General features: G+C 36.1%; 1 protein-coding gene across 1 annotated transcript in view; it reads right to left on the bottom strand.

The window, feature by feature from the left end:
• Window positions 1–16,933, bottom strand: part of LOC100329037 (kielin130 protein) — a 138,295-nt gene that overhangs the window by 83,346 nt on the left and 38,016 nt on the right. Inside the window, exons 20-26 of the mRNA XM_085498999.1 lie at window positions 16,362–16,444; window positions 16,162–16,249; window positions 12,647–12,826; window positions 10,395–10,477; window positions 8,825–8,912; window positions 8,497–8,582; window positions 257–454 (exon numbers count right to left, since the gene is read on the bottom strand). Of these exons, the coding sequence (XP_085355125.1) occupies window positions 257–454; window positions 8,497–8,582; window positions 8,825–8,912; window positions 10,395–10,477; window positions 12,647–12,826; window positions 16,162–16,249; window positions 16,362–16,444 (806 nt within the window). The remainder of the gene's footprint in view (window positions 1–256; window positions 455–8,496; window positions 8,583–8,824; window positions 8,913–10,394; window positions 10,478–12,646; window positions 12,827–16,161; window positions 16,250–16,361; window positions 16,445–16,933) is intronic.

The raw sequence follows: 16,933 nt of genomic DNA, 5'->3' as shown, positions 1-16,933 counted from the left end.
TTGTAGTTTACACATGTTGTGTACGTCGCTGTGAGTCCCATATCAAGCAGAACGTGGTTTGACGACCACTGACTTTGAAAGGACTTCTAAATTTGCAATCTAATACATGGTCACAAATTTCTATTTGCTATTTCTGGTATTCATGCAATTTTTGTATTCAAACTAAAGTGTATTTCTCCAGTATAATTGTAAATATCAAAGCAATCAGGCTATGTCTACCGTGGAACTAATAAAGGTTATCTGAAAATTGAATTACCTGACAAGTACAACTATAGCATGGATCATCACGTGAGGTCCAAGTCTGCCCGAATGGATAAAGTATACCAGTCTGATAGTCAACACATCCTGGTATGGCATTACATATAGGACAACACTGACCAATAGGTTGTATCTGAAACTCTTCAGCACACACCAATGCAGGACAAAACACTGATTCACATTCTACAAAGCCAGTCTGTATATATGATATAATATATTATTGGTCAAAAGTAGTCACATGATCATTTGATAAATATCATCAATAAGCCTCTCCCAATGTATTTGTCTTCTTTCAGGATATTATTAACAAGACATGAAATGTCACAGTCCCCGTTATTTGATTATAAAGTTGTACAGGGAACATCTGCAAACAGGTGAATAAATATGTACTCTTTGTGGGGGGTACAACTCATCATCAAGTGATTTCCCATAATCTAGTTTTGAACTGACAACTAAAAACTTCCACTGACCCATGTTCAGAATCTCAGAGTACACAAGTGCAACAAAACTATTTGTCATACATGTATACTTGCTCAAGAAACTGCATTCATGAATCTGAGTGAACCTTGATGTACATGACTTCTTTGTTAATCAGGTCTTAGTATATTACCAGGACCTGGGTTTGTTTCAACATCACCACTGGGCATCAGAATCATTCTTATGTTGTCAAATACAATTTGTTATTAACACAGTAAGGTTTATTATTTAAAATGTATTCATTGTACATAAAAGAACATCTGTTAATTTAAAAAAATTGTAAAAGCTATGTTTTCAGAGCAAGTAAAGGTTGGTCTGCTCATAACCTTCAATGGAGAAGTAACAATAATTGTTTGAAGTCTTTTTAGTGCAGTGATATTATTGCATTTCAATTATTATTAATGGGTATAAAATACTGTAAACCATTTAATTTTGACTTCTAGATATATTCAGGATTTTATGAAATTTGTGTACAACATTTCAATAAAGTCCCTGACACTCCATGTTCACATGTTCAATTCAGTTCACAGCACCACTGTAAAAAAAAAAAAGTTTAATATGAGTATAGTCAAAGATATACACATGTGGGTTCATAAGACATATGTACCAATCTGAGTTGGTTCTAGAGATTAGTATCACAAGATTTTACTCTCCGTGATTCAATATCAGTCCTATGTATAACGCTGTGTTTATCAGGCGAACTAATTGACAATGGCCCTACAGGTATCGCTATGAAATCACAGTAGTTTTGTATTCTTCTTGCATTTCGACCATGGAAAAATATTTTTTTTTTAAAGTGGCCGAATTATTAGAATGAATTCTAGTAACTGAAATGCAGGATTGAAAAAGAACAAGACAATACGCAGGACTGATAAACCTTCAGCGAGCACTCCTGAAATTTCAGATCATTGGTACCATGTTGTTGGATACATTCAATGACCTAATACATAAAATCACATTTGTCATTGCTCAATCACTTGACCCTGTATGGCACAAGATTGTCTATCATAAAATTGGGTTATTTATTTGATGGAACGAAACATGCATTCACAGCAGACGTAAATTCGTTTGAGATATTACTGGATTTTTGTATTCAGTTTTCCATTTCAACCACCATCATCACTGAGTAAGCTGTGATCGCGCATTGGGATACTGACTGTGCATAAATGCGCAGTGTAGTGTCATCAGAAGACTGATTGTTTGAGAATATTTTGCACCATTACGCCATTTCAAATATTATATTAATTCACAGACAACAAAATAAAGATTTTCAATAACATACAAGTTTTCCTACAGTTGATGATTGTATGGCAATTACAAGGCTTCGCCAGTTTTACTTTGGAAGAAGTTGAAAACAGGTAACAGGAAGGGGCTACATGACTACATCTTTTTTTTTTTGAATTTTAATCAAGCATGATTTTTTTAATTTTTTTTTTTTTTACAAATGTCTATTTCAAGGCAACAGAAACAAAAACAATAAATGTGTAGGTAGGCATTTTAACAATAGCACAATTAAAATTGGATGAAAACGTCATTACCGATATAAATCATAATCATAATTAAAAATAAGATCACATTTAATTTAGTCAGTTTTCATAATGAAATGCATAATAACATGTACTTATAAATTTGAATAAGGTTCAACAGCCTTTTCATTTAGTGCCAGTTTATACACCATAAAACCTCTGGTTTAGGTGTCACACTCAGAGAAGAGTGAAAGGCCTTTGGTTCATAGGCTTCGCGAAATGTTGGAATTAAATCCCCCCAAAAAATTCACATACTGTAACATGCATTATTTTTTTATAATCTTGTTGATAACGAAAAGTAAAGTATGTTCTAAAAGAAGTTTCGAATAAATACAAACACGAATACATTGCTTGGTGGTTAGTACCGGTAGCGAATGATCACGGTAGCACAATCTGGTCATTCTGTGTTTCGCAAGTGAATAACTTACTTGTTTTCGAAGTATTGCAATTGTTGATTATTATTCAGTAATGATTATAATAACGCACAAAAATTTAATTCGTTGATTTTTTATAAATTGGAAGTAATATTCAACTTAGTTTCATCGTAAATGAATGATTTCGGTCGAATGTAAATGCTCAAAGCGATACGATATCCGCCATGCTCTCATTTACACGTGGCTCATTTAAATATGTTAATGACGGTTCAGTGACCTCGTGGTGAACGCAACGCGGTAGTAGATTTACCGATGTTCTGGCAAGATCTTTATGCTTTGATTTTGACGGGGAAAACGGCATGATTTTTTTTAATCAAAAAATTAGTTGTTTTCAAAATATAAACTGAGCATTCAAAGAATAACATTGCTCGCAGAAATAACAGCTCATTGTCGAAACGAAGCTTACCTATTGGGCTATTCACAATAGGTGTCAATGACTACGGTAAAATATAAAGTAGACTCTTTTAGGCGCCAGGAGTGAATGAAATATCTAAAATATTTAAAAAAAAACTAAAAAAAAATGCCGAAAAAACGCCGGGCGATTTCATGGTCCGTTGCAGACTACTCGACCGACTGTCCATACACCCCCCATACACGTGTTGTCACTGCACATCGGCCATGTTGAATCGCACGAGATCGGCAAAATCTTCATTACAACTAACAGTTTAATGCTCACAACATAAAAATACGAATATAATCATAGGCAACCTACTATTATATAATGAACAAGTCATTGTCAATGACACGTCCCCGTTCCGTTCATATTTGAGAGACATATACATTCAAAGCAGATCATGACCGAAATGCACCTGCATATGTACAACACATTGTGCTAAATCTGAACAAAATCCATCCATGCATGACTGAGATCCGGTTCTGGAATTGTGAAAATACGTGATTTTGATGCATTTTCGGCCTTAAAATGGCCATCATTCCGCTATTGTTAAGCAGATCATGAAACAAATGCACATATCTATTTGTGACATGATGTACCATGTGTGTGTGAAGTTTGAACTTGATCAATCCAGACAGAGGTCGTACATGTCGTACATGTCGTACATATATATGAATCGCCCCTAAAATAAAAACCTTAACAGCATCATGCCAATCTTAACCAACCATGTACACATCATTTCATAACCATGTTAAATATTTGATTTTACTGTGATAAAACACAATTGAACGTACGTTGTTATATTATAAGCAAACGTAACAAGCCTTTGTATTACCCCTCGCATAGGGCTTTTTTGCTACTAGCAAACGATACATTTTACCACTCGCATATGGCATATTTTGCTACTTGCGACTCGCAACTTGGTACTCGCATACGGCACTATTTCTAGGTCGTACATGTCTTGGATACGGATCCAGAACTGAATTCTTTAACAAAATGGCCGCCAGTCGGCCATTTCGAACTTGATCCGAAAAAAAAAAGACGTGCATCAAGGTCCTATTATGTTTAATGTATGTACCAAATTTGAACAAAATCCATCCATGCATAACTGAGATACGGGTCCGGAATGGTGAAAATGTGCAATTTCAATGCATTTTCGGCCTTAAAGCGGCCCCCATTTGGCTATCGTTAATGAGATCATGAAACAAATGCACATACATATTTGTGACATGATGTACCTTGTGTGTGTGAAGTTTGAACTTGATCAATCCAGACATGTCTCGGATACGGATCCAGAACTGAATTCTTTAAAACAAAATGGCCGCCAGTCGGCTATTTCGAACTTGATCCGGGAAAAAAAATGACGTGCATCAAGGTCCTATTATGTTTAATGTATGTACCAAATTTGAATGAAATCCGTCCATGCATAACTGAGATCCGGGTCCGGAATGGTGAAAATGTGCAATTTTAATGCATTTTCGGCCTTAAAGCGGCCCCCATTTGGCTATCGTTAATGAGATCATGAAACAAATGCACATACATATTTGTGACATGATGTACCTTGTGTGTGTGAAGTTTGAACTTGATCAATCCAGACATGTCTCGGATACGGATCCAGAACTGAATTCTTTAAAACAAAATGGCCGCCAGTCGGCTATTTCGAACTTGATCCGGAAAAAAAAATGACGTGCATCAAGGTCCTATTATGTTTAATGTATGTACCAAATTTGAATGAAATCCGTCCATGCATAACTGAGATCCGGGTCCGGAATGGTGAAAATGTGCGATTTCAATGCATTTTCGGCCTTAAAGCGGCCGCCATTTGGCTATCGTTAATGAGATCATGAAACAAATGCACATACATATTTGTGACATGATGTACCTTGTGTGTGTGAAGTTTGAACTCGATCAATCCAAGCATGTCTCAGATACGGATCCAGAACTGAATTCTTTAAAACAAAATGGCCGCCAGTCGGCCATTTCGAACCCAATCCAAAAAAAAAAATGACGTGCATCAAGGTCTTATTATGTTTAATGTATGTACCAAATTTGAACAAAATCCGTCCATGCATAACTGAGATCCGGGTCCGGAATGGTGAAAATGTGCGATTTTGATGCATTTTCGGCCTTAAAATGGCCGCTATTCGGCTATCGTTAATCGGATCATGAAAAAAATGCATGTGCATATGTCCCATATAATGTGTGATGTATGAGTGAAGTTTGAACTTAATCGGTCCATGCATGTTCGAGATACAGGTGATCACGGACGCACAGACGCACGGACGGACGGACGCACACAGGGCAAAACATAAGTCCCCGTTTTCGGACTGCGTCCGGGGACTAATAAGTTGATCGACACAGGGACATCCCCCCCCCCTAGTTGTGGATATTTCGGAAATCGCGACACAAGCAAAATACCGGATACTGATTTACTTGAAACTATGTCCCCATGAATTAATCGTCTGTGTACAATAATTTGACAGGGTATACAATTTACAACCTAGTTTCGTAGATTTGAGACAATTGTTTGCTTTTTTGGCTTTTCATAATATTCACGTCCGTACATACCTCACGGAATGTACACCAATCGTACCCTAAAATACATTCAATTTTGTAGAAACTGGAGAACTTACCTTTGCAAACACGTCTCTTATGGCGCCTTCTTGAAGTTCTTGAAATCAAATAAGGTTACTAGTTCTTCTAGTAACTAGTGAATGAGACCACTGAGCCGAACAGAATACATGTATAAACAGTACTATAATAAATTGCACGCAATGGAGAAATCTCGTGCTGTAGCATTACTCACAGATCTAATCTACTGTAAAATATTTCAGCTGGAATTATCATTCGCTGAAAAGACTTTTTCTGGCTGTTTTTTGTATTGAATTTATTTTCATTGATTTTTGACCAGTTTGACTGTAAAATATAGGAAAAAGGGAATATTCGCTGGATTTTATTTTAACTGAAACATTCCTTCAGCGAAAATAGCAAAAGAATGTTGCAAGCAAAAATAAAGTATTTTACAGTAATTAATTTATTCTGAGCATGCACAGACGTTCTGTCAATGTTGCCGGGAGAGGTAATTTTTGATAAAAATCGTGAAAAAGACCCACTTGGAATTTTCAGATCTGGAAAAAAAATTACGTGCATACTCGGAAGACACTTGTTCATCAACCTGCCAAGTTTCACTGATACCTGCTGTAGAATTTCTGAGAAAATGTTGGAGACGGAAAACGGACAAAACCTGAATTATAAAGTCCCCTTTTCAGGCTGCGCCTGAACGGGGACTAATTATTAATTCTTGATATTAGACTCAGGCAAGACTAATAATGGTATAATAACACATTAATCCTTTTAACACCCTCAACTTGGGGGCAATAACTCTTGATAATGACCTCAGGCAAGACTAATAATGGTATAATAACACCTTAATCCGTTTAACACCCTCAACTTGGGGGCAATAATTCTTGATAATGGTCTCAGGCAAGACAGTATAATAACACTTTAACTCTTTTAAAACCATCAACTTGGGGGCAATAACTCTTAATACTGGCTTCAGGTAAAACTAATAATGATAACACCTTATCTCTTTGAAACCCATCAACTTGGGGGCAATAATTCTTGATATTGGCCTCAGACAAGACTAATAATGGTATAATAACACCTTCACTCTTTGAACACCATCAACTTGGGGGCAATAATTCTTGATATTGGCCTCAGGCAAGACTAATAATGGTATAATAACACCTTCACTCTTTGAACACCATCAATTTGGGGGCAATAACTTGATATTGGCTTCAGGCAAGTTTAATAATTGTATAATAATACCTTAACCCTTTGAACACCATCAACTTGGGGGCAATAATTCTTGATATCGGCCTCAGGCAAGTTTAATAATTGTATAACACCTTAACCCTTTGAACACCATCAACTTGGGGGCAATAATTCTTGATATTGGCCTCAGGCAAGTTTAATAATTGTATAATAACACCTTAACCCTTTGAACACCATCAACTTGGGGGCAATAATTCTTGATATTGGCCTCAGGCAAGAGTAATAATGGTATAATAATACCTTGAACCTTTGAACACCATCAACTTGGGGGCAATAACTCTTGATATTGGCCTCAGGCAAGACGGTATAATAACCTCTTAACTCTTTGAACACCATCAACTTAGAAGCAATAATAATTGATATTGGCCTCAGGCAAGACGGTATAATAACCTCTTAACTCTTTGAACACCATCAACTTAGGAGCAATAATAATTGATATTGGCCTCAGGCAAGACGGTATAATAACCTCTTAACTCTTTGAACACCATCAACTTAGGAGCAATAATAATTGATATTGGCCTCAGGCAAGACGGTATAATAACCTCTTAACTCTTTGAACACCATCAACTTAGGAGCAATAATAATTGATATTGGCCTCAGGCAAGACGGTATAATAACCTCTTAACTCTTTGAACACCATCAACTTAGGAGCAATAATAATTGATATTGGCCTCAGGCAAGACGGTATAATAACCTCTTAACTCTTTGAACACCATCAACTTAGGAGCAATAATAATTGATATTGGCCTCAGGCAAGATGGTATAATAACCTCTTAACTCTTTCAACACCATCAACTTAGGAGCAATAATAATTGATATTGGCCTCAGGTAAGATGGTATAATAACCTCTTAACTCTTTGAACACCATCAACTTAGGAGCAATAATAATTGATATTGGCCTCAGGTAAGACGGTATAATAACCTCTTAACTCTTTGAACACCATCAACTTAGGAGCAATAATAATTGATATTGGCCTCAGGTAAGATGGTATAATAACCTCTTAACTCTTTGAACACCATCAACTTAGGAGCAATAATAATTGACATTGGCCTCAGGTAAGACGGTATAATAACCTCTTAACTCTTTGAACACCATCAACTTAGGAGCAATAATAATTGATATTGGCCTCAGGCAAGACGGTATAATAACCTCTTAACTCTCTGAACACCATCAACTTGGGGGCAATAATTCTTGATATTGGCCTCAGGCAAGACGGTATAATAACCTCTTAACTCTTTGAACACCATCAACTTAGGAGCAATAATAATTGACTGTACACCTCAATTGCTGATATTTATAACATCCAGTTTGATATATAAAACTGATGCAAACATTGTGAACTGTGATAACTGTGCAGTTACAAAGGTGTTATAGTTTATACTTGTCTATAATGACAGATACACAGATTTGGGGTTTAAAAATTTGTTTTGACAGTTAAAATTTACCTGCAAAATCTTGTACATTATTAAAAAAAGAAATTGTGATTACATCAACACTGAGGTTGTAAAATCTACCAGATATACATGTATTCTAAAGATTTGCTACTGAAACTGACAAAGTGAAAATACCTACCACACAGACACACATGGTACAATTCTGTCCTTCAGGGGAGAAACTCTCTCCACTTTTATATACTTGGTTATCAAACAAACATGTATCTACAGAAATAAAAGCATGATTATCAACAACTTGTAGTCCTAGTATCTTCAGTGATGTAGAAATCTGCTAGTAGATAGCTGAAGCGATAACCGAAACGAAAAAGTAGATATGGGCGTTGACGGACAACGAACAATCACTCATATTATAAGACTTTTTCGAGTGAAGCTAAATAAATCATTTTTTGAGGTGGATCTTGGAGCCACATGCGTAGGTACATTTTGGTTCCAAAAAAAAAACCTACCTTCACATATACGACAACAAGGTCCCTGTACTGGATTTTCACAATCAACGATAGGACATTCTTCCTCAATACAGCTAACATTTCCTTCCTGGAAAATAACAAATGCTATGAAAACTAAATAGAGATGTCAAATAGAACCACTCACTGGTAGCCTAGTTGTTGTCGCATCATTACCGGTAGACCTTAGGCTGAACATCAAAGGGTCGACTCCTACCCTGGGTGAGTGTGCCACAGACTCAATGGGAAGGCCAATTCCACTGGCCGAGATTCATTCACTAACGAATGCGACTTTGGAGGAACCTTGGTGCTTGTGTTCGACCGAGCCTGGTTGACACCAGGATAGCACATTAAAAATTGCCATTTGATAGAGAGATGGCCGCACAGCCCTGTCATATACCCCATCCCAAGATGTCAAACTGAAATTTACATTTGTTCTTAGGTTAATACCCGGTAGGTGTTTATTACTCAGATTACTGACATATGTACATTGTACTAACATGTACTGTTATCTACTGTGCGGCTACATTCTCATAAGAATTTCACATGTACAAGCATATCTTATTAATTGTTATTATTATACATCTGTCACCGTAACACCATAAATTACAGTGTGCCATAATTTTGCGGTATTTTCATCCAACCATTTTAGGAAATGCGAATTCCAAATATGGGATGATTACGCGCGTAAGCGTCCTCTAATAATAAAAACAAACATGGCTGCCACCAGAGTTTGACCAGCTGTACTGTCTTCATGCATACTTTGAGGTATTCTCGTAATAACCTTATATTATAACTGTTCAGTATTGCTCTTTAGTATTTATCCTTCTCTACGCATGCCAAAAACATAACACAATTACGTTGTTTTTATATTTTTTTGGGATTCACGCAGCTGTCAAACTATTCCTCAGATATTTTAAAATCCACAGAATTTTTTTTACCTGACCTGAATTATTATTATTAATTTCAAATGTGCCTATTTTGACTAATTTTTAATTCATAATGCCCACCAGATTAAGGTTTACCATTAAAGGGAAATCAAAAATCATTGTTGCTATATATATATGATTTGACCTTGGCATGTTCTCTATAAGCACCCAGTCAGAGTTGTTGCAGTCTATAGCAATGGAAATAAAACAAAATAGTGGGATGGCAAACTGACAAAGAGAGTACTGTTTAATACACACTCGCAGAACAGGCTCTGCTAAGGTATAATGGTGAAGGAGTGTGAATGGTGAATGGCCCTGGTAGTTCAGAACCCAACAATACACATGTCTATTACTGTCCATGTATTATACATAGCCCATATATATAACGTGTGGGAAAAATAAAAAAAAATAATCACAAAAAATATCATAACTTTCATAAAAATAGAAATATATTCACCAAATGAACAAATTTAAAAGAGGACCAGTCCATGTGTCTACACTATGAATCCTGAAAACAAGTTGACGGATGACGTACTACGTATGACGGACCGACGATGACAGGTCCAGTCAACCAGTGAGTTCCACTCGGTCATCCATATTTGGAGGAAAATTGAATTACATAGAAGTTAGTACAATAAACTCACCATACAAAGACATTCTGAGCATGTATCGTTTGGTGGGTTAAATACTTCTCCACTTCTGAACTGAAATCCTTCATAGAGACAGTCTGAAAATATAATACAGAAGCATTTATCCATTTGAACACTAAATTATTTTCCTACCAAAATTTTGGTACAAAAAGCCATACTTTTTCAAATTTTTTCATTAATTTTGGATCAAATAGACACAATCTCCTGTAAATTATGCAGGGATATATAAGCAATCTAAAAACAACAGCACAGCAAGAATTTATAAGATAACAGACAGGCTAACTATAAAGACTCCCATTATGTGCTTTGCAGACGAAAAAACGAATCTATCGTGCAAATTCTTGATAAATGCTATATGCAGTCATCTTTAACATGTAACCAGAATATGGGGATTCAAGACTCCCTAGTGTTTCCTTGGATTGTAACTACATTGTATCACAATTCATGATAATGGTCAACAATCAATCATGCCGTTCAATCTGTTCATTTACAGAATTTTCAATACAATACCCGAGAATACAATAGCATTACCTGAGAATACAATAGCATTACTCGAGAATACAATAGCATTACCTGAGAATACAATAGCATTACCGGAGAATACAATAGCATTACCGGAGAATACAATAGCATTACCGGAGAATACAATAGCATTACCGGAGAATACAATAGCATTACCCGAGAATACAATAGCATTACCGGAGAATACAATAGCATTACCTGAGAATACAATAGCATTACCTGAGAATACAATAGCATTACCCGAGAATACAATAGCATTACCCGAGAATACAATAGCATTACCTGAGAATACAATAGCATTACCTGAGAATACAATAGCATTACCTGAGAATACAATAGCATTACTCGAGAATACAATAGCATTACCTGAGAATACAATAGCATTACCCGAGAATACAATAGCATTACCCGAGAATACAATAGCATTACCCGAGAATACAATAGCATTACCTGAGAATACAATAGCATTACCCGAGAATACAATAGCATTACCCAAGAATACAATAGCATTACCCGAGAATACAATAGCATTACCTGAGAATACAATAGCATTACCTGAGAATACAATAGCATTACTCGAGAATACAATAGCATTACCCGAGAATACAATAGCATTACCCGAGAATACAATAGCATTACCCGAGAATACAATAGCATTACCCGAGAATACAATAGCATTACCCGAGAATACAATAGCATTACCCGAGAATACAATAGCATTACCTGAGAATACAATAGCATTACCCGAGAATACAATAGCATTACCCGAGAATACAATAGCATTACCCGAGAATACAATAGCATTACCCGAGAATACAATAGCATTACCCGAGAATACAATAGCATTACCTGAGAATACAATAGCATTACCTGAGAATACAATAGCATTACCTGAGAATGAAGTCAACCTAACACATACACTTTTACTCTTTAATAGTTGAACGTTGAACAGCAGCTTTGAAGAATTTTACACACAAAGAAATTAACACAAAATGAACAAATCAGAATGAGGTCATCCAAAGGACCTACACCAAACCTAGAAGCAAACTAAACAGTTACAGCTCATAAGCAGAAGTCTCTTGATGATATATGGATGATGATGAACTTACTCCATACAATAACCAAAGTATCAGATAAAGGTAAAGCAAACAAGCAGCCTTTCGGCTGAGAGAGTTCCGCTGTTATCAATGCACATTTCAAGTAAAGAACAGAAGATATCATTAGACAAGCAGCCTGTCAGCTGAGATAGCTCCGCTGTTAGCAATGCACATTTCAATTAAAGAACTGAAGATATCATTAGAAAATGAACAATATGTATAGTAACAAAGCAATCGGTCTTGCGTTTTTTTTTTTATCAAGAAGTCGAAAATATCACTTTTTACCAAAAATTACAAAAATATTCACCAAAATTAGAGAATTGAAGATATCATCACAAAATGAACAAATCTGAGAGATGTCAACCCCAGGTACATATACACCAAGTATCAAAGCATTCAGGCTTGTAGTTTTCAAATAGAAGTCGAAAAAGTACAACGGACAACGGCGGATGACCTACGACGAAGGACAATCACTCATATGATAAGCTCCGCTCGACAAAGTCAATAGCGGAGCTAAAAAGTTGACACGAATGCTGGGCGACGGACACCGATGGACAATCATTCATATGATAAGGTCTGCTCGACAAAGTCGACAGTGGAGCTAATAAAAATTAAAAGAGAATTTACCATCACATTCCTGACAGCAAGTTGTTGGCAGTTTGACAGGATGGGTACACATTATATTGTTTTCACATGAGTTTAATAAACATCTGACACTGCCTTCAAGACAAACACATTCTTCACATGGGTCATTTACTGATATCCATGATTCACCATGGTGATATTCAATGTTGGCATGGATACAACCTGTAAACAAAGAACATCCAAATATTATAATTTTCATCGACAAATAACCATGGTGACCACAGTTTGATCATAGGTGTTGTGAACAGGTGTAATTACATTTAACACTTTGAGTACCTTAATATTGCTGGACAATATTTTGATGAGCAAATATATATGAGCAGACTGTCATGTATTTTTCTACATATTTTTGAAATTAAGGTAGAAGTCTACTCATAAATTACAAGTCATTGTCAATGACACGTCCCCGTTCCGTTCATATTTGAGTGACATATACATTCAAAGCAGATCATGACCGAAATGCACCTGCATATGTACAACACATTGTGCTAAATCTGAACAAAATCCATCCATGCATGACTGAGATCCGGTTCTGGAATTGTGAAAATATGTGATTTTGATGCATTTTCGGCCTTAAAATGGCCATCATTCCGCTATTGTTAAGCAGATCATGAAACAAATGCACATATCTATTTGTGACATGATGTACCATGTGTGTGTGAAGTTTGAACTTGATCAATCCAGACATGTCTTGGATACGGATCCAGAACTGAATTCTTTAACAAAATGGCCGCCAGCCGGCCATTTCGAACTTGATCTGAAAAAAAAAAAAGACGTGCATCAAGGTCCTATTATGTTTAATGTATGTACCAAATTTGAACAAAATCCATCCATGCATAACTGAGATACGGGTCCGGAATGGTGAAAATGTGCGATTTCAATGCATTTTCGGCCTTAAAGCGGCCCCCATTTGGCTATCGTTAATGAGATCATGAAACAAATGCACATACATATTTGTGACATGATGTACCTTGTGTGTGTGAAGTTTGAACTTGATCAATCCAGACATGTCTCGGATACGGATCCAGAACTGAATTCTTTAAAACAAAATGGCCGCCAGTCGGCTATTTCGAACTTGATCCGAAAAAAAAATGACGTGCATCAAGGTCCTATTATGTTTAATGTATGTACCAAATTTGAATGAAATCCGTCCATGCATAACTGAGATCCGGGTCCGGAATGGTGAAAATGTGCGATTTCAATGCATTTTCGGCCTTAAAGCGGCCGCCATTTGGCTATCGTTAATGAGATCATGAAACAAATGCACATACATATTTGTGACATGATGTACCTTGTGTGTGTGAAGTTTGAACTTGATCAATCCAGACATGTCTCGGATACGAATCCAGAACTGAATTCTTTAAAACAAAATGGCCGCCAGTCGGCTATTTCGAACTTGATCCGAAAAAAAAATGACGTGCATCAAGGTCCTATTATGTTTAATGTATGTACCAAATTTGAATGAAATCCGTCCATGCATAACTGAGATCCGGGTCCGGAATGGTGAAAATGTGCGATTTCAATGCATTTTCGGCCTTAAAGCGGCCGCCATTTGGCTATCGTTAATGAGATCAGGAAACAAATGCACATACATATTTGTGACATGATGTACCTTGTGTGTGTGAAGTTTGAACTCGATCAATCCAAGCATGTCTCAGATACGGATCCAGAACTGAATTCTTTAAAACAAAATGGCCGCCAGTCGGCCATTTCGAACCCGTTCCAAAAAAAAAAATGACGTGCATCAAGGTCCTATTATGTTTAATGTATGTACCAAATTTGAACAAAATCCGTCCATGCATAACTGAGATCCGGGTCCGGAATGGTGAAAATGTGCAATTTTGATGCATTTTCGGCCTTAAAATGGCCGCTATTCGGCTATCGTTAATGAGATCATGAAACAAATGCACATACATATTTGTGACATGATGTACCTTGTGTGTGTGAAGTTTGAACTTGATCAATCCAGACATGTCTCGGATACGGATCCAGAACTGAATTCTTTAAAACAAAATGGCCGCCAGTCGGCTATTTCGAACTTGATCCGAAAAAAAAAATGACGTGCATCAAGGTCCTATTATGTTTAATGTATGTACCAAATTTGAATGAAATCCGTCCATGCATAACTGAGATCCGGGTCCGGAATGGTGAAAATGTGCGATTTCAATGCATTTTCGGCCTTAAAGCGGCCGCCATTTGGCTATCGTTAATGAGATCATGAAACAAATGCACATACATATTTGTGACATGATGTACCTTGTGTGTGTGAAGTTTGAACTCGATCAATCCAAGCATGTCTCAGATACGGATCCAGAACTGAATTCTTTAAAACAAAATGGCCGCCAGTCGGCCATTTCGAACCCGATCCAAAAAAAAAAATGACGTGCATCAAGGTCCTATTATGTTTAATGTATGTACCAAATTTGAACAAAATCCGTCCATGCATAACTGAGATCCGGGTCCGGAATGGTGAAAATGTGCGATTTTGATGCATTTTCGGCCTTAAAATGGCCGCTATTCGGCTATCGTTAATCGGATCATGAAAAAAATGCATGTGCATATGTCCCATATAAGGTGTGATGTATGAGTGAAGTTTGAACTTAATCGGTCCATGCATGTTCGAGATACAGGTGATCACGGACGCACGGACGCACGGACGCACGGACGCACGGACGGACGGACGCACACAGGGCAAAACATAAGTCCCCGTTTTCGGACTGCGTCCGAACGGGGACTAAAAATACCCAGAATTTATTCATTTTGCAATAAATTGTACTCCAAGGCAATATAAGTATATTGACATAAAAAAGTGTGGGGTCACCAGCCTTAATTTCGAGAAATTGATGGTTGTATTTTAGTGGAAAGTCGCCATTTTGGCACTATTTTAATGCTTTTACCATAGGTTCCTATGGCAGAGATTTTATGCAAAATCTCAAAATCTAGCCTGGTGACATACGCTGAAAAAATCATATATTATTAATGAAGGAGTACTTTTTGTTGTTCTGAATTATTTAAAAAATCTTGGTTTTAAAAAGTGTCAAAAATTGCAATTTTTCTTTAACATTATGTTCTATGGAATTGTTCTTAAAATAGCAATTTTCAAGAAATATTAGGACGCATTTCTCAAAAAGCTTAACTGTAACACACAAAATAATGCTATTTCATTGTACCATGGAACATTAGCATCATGATTGTACATAATAAACTATTAAACATTGTCATGCGATTTATGACTAATTTTGTCAAAAATTATGAGTTAATTGCAAATAATTTTACATTTTTGAAAAAGTAAGAAAAGAATATTGATTTATTTTTTGACAGCTGACAAAAATTAAATTCAGAAAGTTAACAAACAATATTTGTTCTGTTAGTATGCTAACATGCCCTTGCAAGAATGCTATATCAAATGTGTTTAATGAAACGAAATGATTATAATTATTTAAAAAAAAAATCACTGACATAAACAAACTTAAAATCTGTATATAAGCTGTTTCTACCTTTACAGCGTGGGCAGCATTCTCCAACAAACTGTTCTGTCTGTTTGCACAATAATTGTGGGCATTCTGTGCAGCTGATAACTGCATCCTGATAACAGATAAAGATACTTTTTATTGCCATATATATTGTTTGTATCTGTGAAAAATTGAATGGAATTTTGTCTAGCATAATGAAACATACATCATACAACATTACAAACCTGGCATGTACAGTTGGTACATTCATCAACTGTCCAAGACTCACCAGATGAATACATTTTTTGATGACGAAGAGAGAAGCAACCTAGAAAAACAAGATAGATGATTAAAAAATACTGTTCACACAATTTTTTCAGAACAATATTGTAATTTCAATTAAGATTCATCATTTGAAATATTGTTCTTCTGTCTACAGTGTCTATCTACAGAGAATAGAATAGAATAGAATAGAATAGAATAGAATAGAATAGAATAGAATAGAATGGAATGGAATGGAATGGAATGGAATGGAATAGAATAGAATAGAATAGAATAGAATAGAATAGAATAGAATAGAATAGAATAGAATAGAATAGAATAGAATAGAATAGAATAGAATAGAATAGAATAGAATAGAAGAGCAGAGCAGAGCAGAGTAGAGAAGAGCGCCTTTAACCACAACTTGACACACTACATTTATACTATGTAAAACTTATGTTGTTGACAAACTAAGAACATCTAGAGTACATACAAACTGTAGGTGCCAAATTATCTAAATTGCTTTTATATAATGAATACTTAAAGGTGCTTTCTA

Source organism: Saccoglossus kowalevskii, chromosome 5, assembly GCF_978046115.1.
Source record: "Saccoglossus kowalevskii chromosome 5, keSacKowa6.1, whole genome shotgun sequence".
Lineage (NCBI taxonomy): Eukaryota > Metazoa > Hemichordata > Enteropneusta > Harrimaniidae > Saccoglossus > Saccoglossus kowalevskii.
The sequence above is the reverse complement of the archived record's forward strand: the minus strand, read 5'-3'. Positions and strand labels throughout refer to the sequence as shown.